Source organism: Ptychodera flava, chromosome 5, assembly GCF_041260155.1.
Source record: "Ptychodera flava strain L36383 chromosome 5, AS_Pfla_20210202, whole genome shotgun sequence".
NCBI lineage: Eukaryota > Metazoa > Hemichordata > Enteropneusta > Ptychoderidae > Ptychodera > Ptychodera flava.
The window spans coordinates 40,292,334-40,304,925 of record NC_091932.1 but is presented as its reverse complement, the minus strand read 5'-3'; the positions used below and the strand labels follow the sequence as shown (position 1 = coordinate 40,304,925).

At 35.0% G+C, this 12,592-nt stretch overlaps 1 protein-coding gene across 4 annotated transcripts in view; it reads left to right on the top strand.

Moving 5' to 3' along the window:
* The window catches only part of LOC139133942 (lethal(3)malignant brain tumor-like protein 4), a 229,622-nt gene extending 217,030 nt beyond the window's left edge, over positions 1 to 12,592 (top strand). For 3 of the 4 annotated variants that reach the window (XM_070700761.1, XM_070700759.1, XM_070700760.1), the window contains 12 exons: positions 1,283 to 1,362; positions 2,035 to 2,269; positions 2,863 to 2,954; positions 3,453 to 3,708; positions 4,818 to 4,903; positions 5,193 to 5,446; positions 5,827 to 5,901; positions 6,391 to 6,534; positions 7,140 to 7,328; positions 8,628 to 8,686; positions 8,926 to 9,158; positions 9,678 to 12,592. In XM_070700761.1, coding sequence (XP_070556862.1) covers positions 1,283 to 1,362; positions 2,035 to 2,269; positions 2,863 to 2,954; positions 3,453 to 3,708; positions 4,818 to 4,903; positions 5,193 to 5,446; positions 5,827 to 5,901; positions 6,391 to 6,534; positions 7,140 to 7,328; positions 8,628 to 8,686; positions 8,926 to 9,158; positions 9,678 to 9,809 — 1,835 coding nt within the window. In that variant the 3' untranslated portion in view covers positions 9,810 to 12,592. The remainder of the gene's footprint in view (positions 1 to 1,282; positions 1,363 to 2,034; positions 2,270 to 2,862; positions 2,955 to 3,452; positions 3,709 to 4,817; positions 4,904 to 5,192; positions 5,447 to 5,826; positions 5,902 to 6,390; positions 6,535 to 7,139; positions 7,329 to 8,627; positions 8,687 to 8,925; positions 9,159 to 9,677) is intronic. The other variant, XM_070700762.1, reaches the window with a different exon arrangement.

Below are 12,592 nucleotides of genomic sequence, written 5' to 3'. Positions count from 1 at the left end.
GTGCACCTGTGAGTGGCATGTGTGAAATCCTGAAAAACTTGCTCCTCGAAAGTGAAAGATTAAACCTTTGCTCAAACCTTTTTCAATGCAACTTTCAACCATTCTCATTACAAATCAAGAACAAATAGGAGGGGCCACCATGCAAAGCTTGGTACTAGGGAAACAAATTACCTAACATTTACTGATATTTGAAATTCAAAATGGCTGCAGTTTCCCGAAATTTTTGAAAATCTAAGCTTGTGAAAATCTTTCATACTCTCAGAGCTTTAAGGATCAAATTAATTAAAAGTTAGAGAGTCTGAATATCTTTCCAGCATTCCACTTTAATCACATTCCGTATTTCTGTAACATTTCTGAAACATTTGAACTGAAAATGTCTGGGAAGGTGTGATCACTCTTGTATGCAGTGTTCATTTCCAGTGAGAGTGTGCAGTTACAGATATGGTGTCCACAGTAATGTCAGCTACACAAACCCAAGTCTGCCTTTTTATCTTTCTGACAATTTCCCAACAGTGCATGTCTAAAAGAAATGTGAATATGAGAGGGAATAGAAAGTCAAAGAAATTTGCAAAGTTATTCTGTGCAAATTTGAACAGGAAACTCATGAAAAATTTAAAAATTACTGCTGAATCAGTAGAGTATGTAAAGCTTGTCGAATTAGGAATATACTTTAATTGTTTTAGCATATTTGCAACGGGGGATTTGCCTTGTGTGACGTTATTTATGGATTTGTGTCAATCCATGTGAAAAAACGTCCCAACTGTGACTTAGGTCAAAGCTTATCAACTTTGTACAATATTTTTGGAGTTTTTGTGAATGTACAGTGTTAGGGCAGAGATCAAGTGATGTAATTATGCCAGCTGTTTGGCAACGTGATCAACTGCTTATTGTACTGAACATGTGCTGTCATGGGTCAAAGGTCATTATTCTAACCTGTAACCTGACCTAAGCTCAGACAAGTGTGCTATCTACCACTGAGGGCGCTTTACACCAATAAACTTTTGCACATTGGACTGGGACTTTCTGACAGATTTCTGAACAGAGATTGATACTGAGATGAAAATGATGAATCAATCACCAAATTTATACTGTTTGAACTAGTCTGCAGCCACAGCTATCGCTGGAAATGAAACTACAACAATGTGAATCTGGCAAATTGCACAAATTAAGTTTTCCTGTCATATAATGTAATCTGAGGTTATTGTTAACAGAAACTTTAGAAAACACAATTGTATGCAGACAAATTGCCACTGTTAATTTGACTTTCATGTCCTTTCTCTAGCAAAGAAGAAAGGATTTGTATGGCAGACATATCTAGAACAAGAAAAGGCCATTGGTGCTCCAACCAAATTATTTAAAGACGTAAGTGGGAAGCAAGGAACAGTTTTATAGAGAAAATGTTTCATTATCGTTGCAAGAAAGTGAAACAGTTTTATCCTTTTAGATGTGTAGTACTGTTTATTTTGATAAACTAATCTTTGTGATTTTGAAATACCCACATTATTGAAGGATAATGTGGTAGATATTGACCCAGAAATGACTGTCCTTAGATATTGACTTGGCAGTGAAAATCCATGTATTGACCCTCCAGTAACAGTAGCTATTTTGACCAGGCAATACTACTCTATAAAATATAAATGAAAAGGCAAATTTTCCTGTTTTTACTTTTTTTAATATTAATTATTTTGTCATTCCTTTCATTCAGACATGAATAATATGTTCTACAATGTTGGATGTTGGTAAATTCATGATCACTTAGTATAATCTTCAGCTTGACTTGACCATTAATGACTTTGGACCTGGTTAATATTATCAACCTCATCTAAGGTGTTATTGCCCAGGTCGTCATTGATTTTCCCATAACAGCATGACCTCTGCCTTGATACAGTAACAATCAATGACGCAGTATTATTGACTTCATTCCAGCTTTATTGCTCTGTTTGTTACTGACTCAGTCCCAGAAATGTTTACCAAGTGACATTTTTGAAGCATTTTTTTCCAAATAATAACTGATTTTCTGACAATTTATTACAGCCTTTCCCATCCTCTAAGAATGGATTTAAGCCAGGAATGAAACTGGAAGGAATAGACCCCAAACATCCATCCATGTTTTGTGTTCTAAGTGTAGCTGAGGTCCGTGGATATCGTGTTCGACTTCACTTTGATGGGTACTCAGAATGTTATGATTTCTGGGTCAATGCAGACTGTCCAGATATTCACCCTGTTGGATGGTGTGAGAAAAATGATCACAAACTACACCCACCAAAAGGTGAGGGCGCTCTAACATAATATGTCTGTGCTTTCCTTCAATAATAATAATATGATACAACACTTTAAGATAACATGGTTTGTAGCTCAGTTAGGTTTGTTATGAGCTGCAGCAAGCTCGTCTAAAATCTGCAATACATTTGACTAAGCCACACACTGTCATATCTTCAAGTCAAATGGTTACAGCTAGCTGATATCCAGTTATAAGTGCCATCTATGGCTAATACTTTGCAAATTCAGCAATACAATATTTAGCATTTGTAATCACAAATAGTCATTTCATAACGATTTTATTGTGATCTCAAATGATTATTATAGTTGTTGAACCCACAATATATAGATTTAGATAAGTCTGATTTCAAAATCATACCGTGACTAAGCGACTATGTTTTGTCAAGAAATATGACCAGTTCCTTCTTGTTTGCCTTATTCACCTTTTAGAGATCAGCTAGTTCATGAGAGAAGTTATTGAAGGTATTTTGAAAGGTGTTTTTTTTTTCAAAGAGAAAATGATAAACTTTGGCAGATGTAGTATAAGAAGACAGTTCAATCAACAAAATAAATTGTTATACTGTATCTTTTTGTCTCTTTTAGGCTTTACACCTGAAAGTTTTAACTGGAGTAATTACCTGAAATTGTCTAGAGCACAAGCTGCTCCAAAGCATGTATTTAGATGCACTAAATTTGTAAGTGTCTTGCTTTCTGCGATATTTTAGTACGTTGTGTGAAAATTATGAGATATTTTGGTGCGATGTGTGAATATGGTGTGGTGTTTTGACACACACTGTGAATTTCCTTTGATATTTTGGTAGAGGGTGTGAATATGTTTTTGTAAAGTTTGGAAGTTGTAACATCGATGAGATTTTTCAAATGTGACTATCCTGCTCCACACAATGTCCAAATGTCAACTCTTGCTGCACATGTTGCAATATTAAGTCTTTATGTTTTTGTAAGTTGCTGTAATCAAAAAGTAACTGAAGTAACTAAAGCCACAATGGTACGTATCCTCCTGCTTTGTCAATGGTGCAAATCCTGGGAGTGCATTACGCAGTCTGTGATAGAAACCATGTTTCACAGTGCACATGTAATAAAATGAAGACATGATTTTGTTAGCTCCAAACTCAATGTGGTTACCAAATTTTTGACCACAAAAACTGATGTTTGTCAATTCGTGCTATCTTTAGGATACAATTACACCACATGGATTCAGAAAAGGAATGAAACTAGAGGCCGTTGATCGCAAGAATCCATCATTGACATGTGTTGCCACGGTAGCTGACGTTATGGATAATAGATTCTTAGTTCATTTCGATGCCTGGGATGACTCCTATGACTACTGGGCAGATTCAACGTCTCCGTACATTCATCCTGTGGGATGGTGCCAGGAAAACAACAAAGTACTTACCCCACCCAATGGTAAGGCACTTACCAATTCTAATGGTAAGGGCTTGGTGCAGTCACTATTCAATGGGATACTATCGTCTGGCAATTTAATAACCATTACCATTTTCACCAAAAATGTTCGTATAAATGTATCATGCTCATAATATGAGACCAGGCCTTGAAGCCATTGTAATATCTGTTGAATACATTTCACACGATTTTGATTCTGTTGATATGAATCAGTGCTCGCATTTGGATGTTTTTGTTAGCTGTGTCTGAAACCATTTTGTATCACATGAAACAGATTGAGACAGATTCTATAGGAGATTTAAATTGGTGACAGTAACAAAAAGACCTTTTAAGTATATATACATTTACAGTTTTAGCCATATTCATATTGCTGTGATTTTACCGGTTTTACAACTGATTTACTCATTATTTCAACCGTAAGAGCACACTAACATTAAACTTGTCGATGGGGCCCTCTGTAGCCTACATACCAGCTGCATTAAACAGTTTCTGTAAAATTGTACTCTGCACTCGTACTTAGTAACTAGTTATGTTGTGAAAATGATTCAGTAAGTTCAAGAACATTTCTTTCACATTCAAGACTGTTGGTATATTGGAATGTTGTTACAAGATATACAAAACAAGGTTTATACAAATTAAGGCAAGGTTCATCAAGGTGTTTGTGCTCCTTTGGGCTTTGGTATCTGTCAAGTTTATTTGACAGACGTAGAAGTGTGTTGTCAAGGTTACATTTGGTATCCTTGGATACTGTTGTAACTCCTAATATGGTAACATCCAGAATCCTACCAGCTGTATGGCAATGACTGAAAGTTCATAGCCAGTAATTTGAACATATTGTTTAACATTGAATTGTGTCAAGTTTTATGGAAGTCATCAGTTGGGCATGCCCAGTTGTACTAGATCTTCACAGCATGGACAGTTCATATTGTCTCTTGTAATGAACAAATTTTACCAAGAATTGATCTGAACATATAAAGAAGACTACTTTTATCTGTTTTTTAGACATTCATCTTCAACATTTAGTAGGACATCGAGTAACTTGATATGATTTAGAATTTATGTCATCATTTGATATTTTTATTCATGGTCTTGGATGTTTGTTTGTTTGTTGAAAGCTGTTTGTTGTTCCTTCACAGATTACTCAGAACCTGAGAATTTCACATGGTCAGAGTATTTAGCGAAGACCAAGTCTGTGCCAGTTCCAGCCAGAGCTTTCAAACCTGTAAGTTGATTTGAGTACAAGAAACGGATTTGAAACTATTCATAGAACTGCTTGGTGCTTTAACCTTTATGTCTAGAAAACCTTGACATGCTGCCTTTAAACCTTAAAGTCAGTTGATAATCAAAACACCATTGCATGCATATGTGGATGTTATTTTTACTTCATTGACTGTTGATAATATCAAAATGATTATGGAATAGAGATTCAAATTTCAAATTCAGTAAAGTTGTCAGAAATCTGTCCAAAAAGACTGTGGTACATTATGGTAATGTATGTATTTAACTTGCAGAGACAGATTGTTGGGTTCCAAGCCGGCATGAAACTAGAGACAGTTGATAAAAGAAATCCTACTTTAATAAGAGTTGCCACCATAGTAGAAGTAGAGGGACATAGAATTAAATTACATTTCGATGGATGGGCCGATGATTATGATTACTGGGTTGATGATGATAATCCAGATATACATCCATTTGGTTGGTGTGCGAAATCTGGACATCCACTGCAGCCACCAATCAGTCCTGTGGATTTACTTGTTACACCTGGGTAAGTAACCAATTAACACTAAGTTTAGTAAACTTATTTTATCAACCTAGTATAATCCAGACAAATTTTCCAGTAAAACTAGAATTGATACCCAGTATTTAAATCAGTTAATATTAAACATTGCTTTAAGGTGATAAGGTTATCAGTCTCATGCTCACCTTTTTTATTGTACAATAAAATATTTGCCTTGCATGGTCAAATTCCTCCCACAAAAAATTTGATTTGACTGCTTTGTTTACAAGCTTACCTTCCAGTTTAAGATGGAAACCCACATGTATACCTTTTGGATTCATTGTGTTTTGTCCTCAATTCCATAACCTTGTATGCCTATCTTTCTTATCATTGTGTTTAAAAAATTTTCATTATTTTTATCTTGCTAGCCAATCAGGTTGTCCGACACCTGGATGCAAAGGTATTGGTCATATCAAAGGTGCTAAATATATCGGACATCACAGGTGAGAGGTAGTTTCATGCCGGCATTAATTTCAACTAAACATAAACCGTCTATTTCAGCATATAATGAAAATGTTACTTCATTTGCAAAGTGAGACTATGCTGTGTGGTTACGTTTTAGAAACATTGCAAAACATGTCTTTTTTTTCTTGAAATATTTAACATTTATTCAATATCTCATATTTTAAGCCAGGTACTATCACACACACTGCAGTGAACAAGCACACAAAGATTATTTGTAAACGTTTATAGTTTCCCAATCTTTAAAGGGGATGGTTTTTTTATTAGCTTTATCTCAAATGTAGTTGACTAACTGAACACAATTTCAAAAGAGAACAAAGGACAAAAATCATATAAACAGTCAATGTCAACAACCACTAATGCCAGAACCAGGGATTGAAGACTTGTGCTTTAACAGAGAATACATTGTATTTCAAAATATAAGTAATTTTACTTAATGGTAATAAAGTGTGGCATTGTTCTATTTGCAGTTCATTTGGATGTCCATACTCTCAGTCCAACATGAACAAAGAGTCCGCATTGCAAGATCGTTTAGGAGCCAATCCCAAAAGTCAAGAAAGTAACATTATTGATAAGAAACCAATTCTACCAATTCCCCAGTCACCAGAAATGAAGTAAGTGAGATGCTCCTTTTCTGTGCCCTAATTTGTCCTTTTGTTACCATTGATACCAGTCACATGACCTCCTGTGACCAATCAGCTCAGGAGATCAATACTAGGACATGTTCTCCTTGAAAATTTACCAGTTGGGGCTTTCGTTTGGATAAGTGTCTTGTGTGTAAACATCCAGAAGGTAACGGGTAACTGTCCAAGAATGGAGGTGATTATTGTCACGTACCCTTTTCACGCTAGTCTTCAGTCTTGTTGCGCAAATCATGGAAAATTTAACATTTTGTTTAAAGTCGTAAAATTTATCAGCAATGCATTTGCTGTCCTTTTGAAAAATTTTAAACAAATCACACCATTTGTAGTGTTGTAATCAGTGTTCTTTCTAATAGACAACATACCTAAATTTTTGAGTCAACTAAGAAGACCTGAAAATTTCTCAGCATCTGCTTTATACCAGAACATGTAATATGTGAAATTTTCCTATGTCAAAGAGATTCTTATCGAGTGGTGTGTCAGGTGAGCCTAGAGGGCACACAGGTCATAGCTTAGTTCCTAGGCATAGAGGTACTGATAGATTGATATGGTAACATCTTTATCTTGTGTTTTCATAGGAAATGTCCAACACCAGGATGTGACGGATCAGGTCATGTGACTGGCAAGTACACAGCCCATCACAGAATATCAGGATGTCCACTGGCAGAGAAAAATGTGAATAAGATGAAGACAAGGGTGGTCGACAGCTCACCAAGTGTTGTTCACAATAGCGCCAGTGTTGCCACTGGAAGAGGCAGAAGATCCAAGTAAGTTAATCTTATTGGTTATCTGCACATCACATGATCACTCTTCCTGTCTCTTGATTGGTTTTCAGGAGAATCTGTTTGAGAGTTTGTGATGTTCGATGATCTGTGTTTGGCTATCAGTTGTCATAAATACTAAGTCAGTGGTATGGCTCATTTTCCTGCAGTATTTTTAACGGATTATTCAGTATACGAACTTGAAACATATCGCCAAGAAGTTTGTCCCCAAGGAATACTACTCAAGTATACACATTTTATCTGTCAACTGTTGATAATATCAGTCATACCTTGAGAGTTATTTCATTACGAGGACCTTATATCTCAAAATCATATCCCATTGTATGTTTAGTGTTTGTCAAAGAAAATATGTATGGAAAATTAAATAGAGCACATTTTTCCTTCCCTTTCTTTGCTTTCCTGGACTGATAGATTTAAAATACGGTGAGTTTTTGTAAATCTCTTGCCTCTTGAAAAACTTTGATGAGAAAGGTCACATTTGTGAGAAAGTTTGGTATCTTTCCCAAACTAAAATCTGACATATCAAATTTTGCTAAAACTTTGCTTTCAGTTACTTTTTGACAGACTCAAAATATCTCAAAATATCTCCAAATTGAAAGCCTCATTAGTTGTATCTTTTGACATTTTTTTATAGGATGGTTTGAAAGCAATTTACTACATAATGTTTTTCAAATATTGGCAACAAATGCACAACTTAAATTTTAACAACTAAATAATTGTTATGTTGCGACTCAAATATGGCCACTGGAAGTATAGTGCCTGAATTAAATCATCCAAATCCATCACCAGTGATTGAAATATTGATAATTTCAAAGACAATATTGCTTAACCCTTTGAGCGCCAAAGTCTATTTTTGTCCCTTACTTAAAATAAATCCCTGTCAATTTTTCTCAGATTTTTGCCAAAATTTTGAGAAAAAACTGTAGCCAATGAAATGTGATGTCCATTTGGTCCAAAATTACCAATAAGTTACAGAAAAATTCATAAAAATTGGTAAAATTTTGCACTAAAATTTTGGCAGGAGAAAATTATGGCGCTCAAAGGATTAAGAACGGAAATCTAAAACATCTCTTCGAAGATTGGATCTTTTTGTTAATGAAAATGCAAAAGACACAGCTAATGGGACTTCAAACTGAAGTCATAAGAATAGGAGCAATATTTCGTACATGATAAAGCACAACTTGGTAATTCATTCAATATCACATAATAAAAGGGAGTTACAATATCACCATTTGGCTAAATGAACATGAAATACTAACTAGTAATTTCTTTTTTCTTTTACAGACATCATAGAGACAAGTTGCTGAGTTCTCCTGATCCAAAATCTTCAGACAATAGCAAAGGTAAAGAAAATAACTATCATGATAAATTTGTTGTGCAGTTTGGAGGATTTACCTCCTCTGGCGCATTCATACTCACCTGTTAGAACTAGACACTAGGCTATGTTCTAACAGGTAAGTATAGAGCTAGGAGAAAATCTTTTCACTTGAGGAAAGTGTAATCTGTCGCTAAGAACATTGCATTTTATCATCAGACAGTCTGCAGCAGTTTGACATTTATTTCGTTGTTTTTTTACTGTCAGAGGGATCACCAAACAACCTACATCATCAGCTTCACCAATCTGTGTTCATGTCAGCCATGTCTCCCTATCCTGCTAAAGATTTGCCTCTATGTTGGGAGCAGCATTCGAAACTCTTACCTGGGGTGTCTGGTATCTCAGCTTCTGAAGTTGCCAAGTGGACAACTGAGCAAGTGTCTGAGTTTGTTGGCAAGTTGCCAGGATGCAATGAACATGCCAAGAAATTTGCTGAGGAGGTGAGTCACCCTTTTTACAAATTTTAGTGACGGTTTATTTGATTAACTTTTGATGTTGACCATCTGTCTGGAAGTCAAGATCTGATTGTTAAAAGTCTGAAATCAAATTATCATTGTTGTAGCTCTCCAACTTTATCAGTCTAGGTTTAAACAAAAAAGCAATACTCCGCATAGTTATCACAGTTATGGATACATCTCAGACATTGGAAGGGAGTATTCTGTAGAGAATGCTGTTGTAATTTCTTCTTGAGTTGCCACTGAATATTCCTTGCTCATTAAAACGTGATTGGTTGAGAAATTATCACTTGAAAAGGGCAGTCTGTGTGAGAAGATGAGTACAAGCGTATTTTGACTTGATATGTCCTGCAGATGACATGTCTTGCACTTCGATAAAACTTTTAAAACTTTATATCTTTATTCTCCTGACAGAAAAATGATGGTGAAGCATTCTTGCTGTTAACACAGATGGATATGTATTGCGCTGTGATAAAACTTTTTATGTCTTTTTTCTCCTGACAGCAAATTGATGGTGAAGCATTCTTGCTGTTAACACAGACAGACATTGTGAAGATAATGAGCATCAAACTTGGACCAGCTTTGAAGATCTATAACGCAATCCTGATACTGAAAAGTTCAGATGATTCTGTGTAGACAGAGAGTGTCAGTTGCAGTGTATCCTTCAGTATCCTTAGGTTACTCTTTATTCATAGGGATCCCTAGGTTACTGAACACATGAGACTTTCAGGAGAGACATGAGAAGTTTTCAAAACAAACAAAGAAATTTTAAACACAACCTGTGCCATGCCACTCTTGTATTATTAAGTGTTTCAGATTGAATCAAAGCAAATCTTACTGTTGTTCCTGTATTGAAACTGGTATGCTTTGTTTTGAAAATTTAAAATAGTTTTCTTCAGAAATCATATGAAGTTTTTACACTGCTTATTCCCAGTACAAGTAAATATTACAAATACATCACAGCAGTAGCATTACTTAAAGATTAATTAGTATTTGTTTTCTTTTTGGTGAATAACTTAATGTTCCTAGCTTACGAATAGATGACCTTTATTTTCACTGATAAATTTTCTCAATGATAGATAGGTAATTCATCTCAAGTGTTTAAATTGAGATTGTTTAATATCTCATTACACCAATTGTACAGAATGCAACACATGATATCTATGAATGTTTGAATCAGGACTTTACTTAATTCAGTAATACTTTGTACTGCTTTTTGATTCCACGGTTCAATGCAGTTCAGCTCATTTTCTGAAATACAAGACATATCCATAGCAATGGGAATGCAGAAGTAACTGTCATTGTCTGGGTATTCAACCATTCCAGCTCTCTGATTGGCTGGCTGTTTGGATACTCATCCATTCCAGCCCTCTGATTGGTTGGCTGCTTGGATACTCATTTATTCACAATAGTTGATTGGCTTGCTACTCAGTAACATTATTAGCAAGCTGAAATCATAAGGCAGGCAACTTTTCGTCAGAGGAAACTAAAAAATATGTAACAGTATACTGTGTATTGCATTTTGATTCAAAGCAGAGCATTATGGGAACTTTGTAAGTTAAGTATTTCCTGTAGTAATGTTAAAAGGTTAAAGGTTGTGTTTCGTGATGTCATTTCAAAAAAGTTATCACATGTACAAAAGCTGTCATGTATGTATGTACGTTTACTGTATTAAAAAAGTGAGTCTGGAACATCCAGATAAACATTGAGAAAGGAAAGAGTACATTTCAAATTAATTAGAATTTTTTAGTTGTAAAGACTAATAATGTCCACAGTGTAAATAATTGGTGCTGGGCGATTGAACTTGTAATTTTCAATGTATGCGTGAAAGTACACATCGAAACACTCAGTGTGAAAGTTCAAAAAATAATGTCAGCATTGGTCAACAAATGTGCCAAAATATCCTATGATGTTGTACAGCAATTCAAAATTATTTTTTTTGTTAAGTCAAGTCTCTGAATAGATGACTTCAGTTCTATGAATTATGAAGATTTTTTTTTCCATTGCAATGAAATCTTCAAGATAATTCTGCATTTCTGCTTGACTGTGGCTTTTTTCCATGTGATTGCGGCATTCTGAATTGATTTGAACATTCATGTATGCCAAAATATAATCCAATGATCTGAAGTGAATTTGTGGATGTGTTTTGCCTGGTCACCTGCATTGATACAACCTCAGTGGTTTGCATTGTGCGGTGGGCCAGTATGCAGAAAAATATAGATCAAAGTGTCAGTTTTGTTTTAAACAGAGCAACTAGTCAAAAATAAGTTATATTTTACTCTCTTAAAAAAATTTAACATTGGTAGATAAAAGTTCTTCTTAAGATAATTTTTCTGTGCTTTATTTGTTGTGGGGGGGAAATTGTTCAGAGGGTTGTTTTTCCCTCATAATTTGCTGTACTGAGAAAGAAATCATAGACTGTAAACTCGGGCAAAAAAATGGTGTGAACTTTACCAAACAATTCATTGCCTTGTCGTGTATTTTGAGATTTAACAGTGATACTTGGTTGAATGATGTTCATAAAAATGTGTTGTACCACTCACTCATCCATTATAAGTCAAGTGTTTCAAGTAGTGTGGCGTGTGTGCCAATCAAAATCATTGTATTGAATTGTGTCCTTTGAGTGAACCAATCGAAGTCATTGTTACTGTTCAGATAATTAGATGTGAAAATTGAAAAGTGTTACATTTCTTGTAGAGTTAAATTCACAGTTGAAAGAATATTGTCTACATTCTGATCTTGAAGTTCTTGGCAACCGTGTTGAAAAAACAAACAACTCATGACAAATTCCAAGTTCAAAATGAATGTTATGATTCCCAGACAGATGTGTTTCCATGGTCATGGAACATTGTATGGTTGGTTAGGGTCAAGGGTATCATCAAGCAATAACAACAAAGTAAGTCAATGCAAAACTTATGTTCAGTTCTCTGTGGTTTTGCTATGTGTGCTGGCCATGTGGGTCATCAAACAAAATGCAGAGAATCAAAAAACTTAGAATACATCAAATCATGAAAAAAAACTTATATGGGGAATTGCCTTGTATTTACTATTTTCCTTTATTTTTTCCACGCATAGTACACGTTTTGTAGCCGAGTTGATGTGAAATTTGTCCTAACAGACAGGTTTTTTGAATAAAGCTGACTATGTCAGTACTTAATAGTATCATGATATTTTCCCAAGGTTCAATTCAACAGTCAAATGTGTAAAACAGGGTGGCAGTGTGGGTATGTTGTTGTGTCTGAAATATATGTGAGATTTCAAAGAAGTCTAGACTGTTAACAGTTTGTGATGAAGGGACTTATTGAACAGTGATGTAAACAAACTTGTTTCCTTTTAAAGTAAAACTTTTTATTTCTGGAGTAGACAAGTCAATGTGTCCATCTGTCTTGAGAAAAATAAAACAAATTTTCTATATTGAA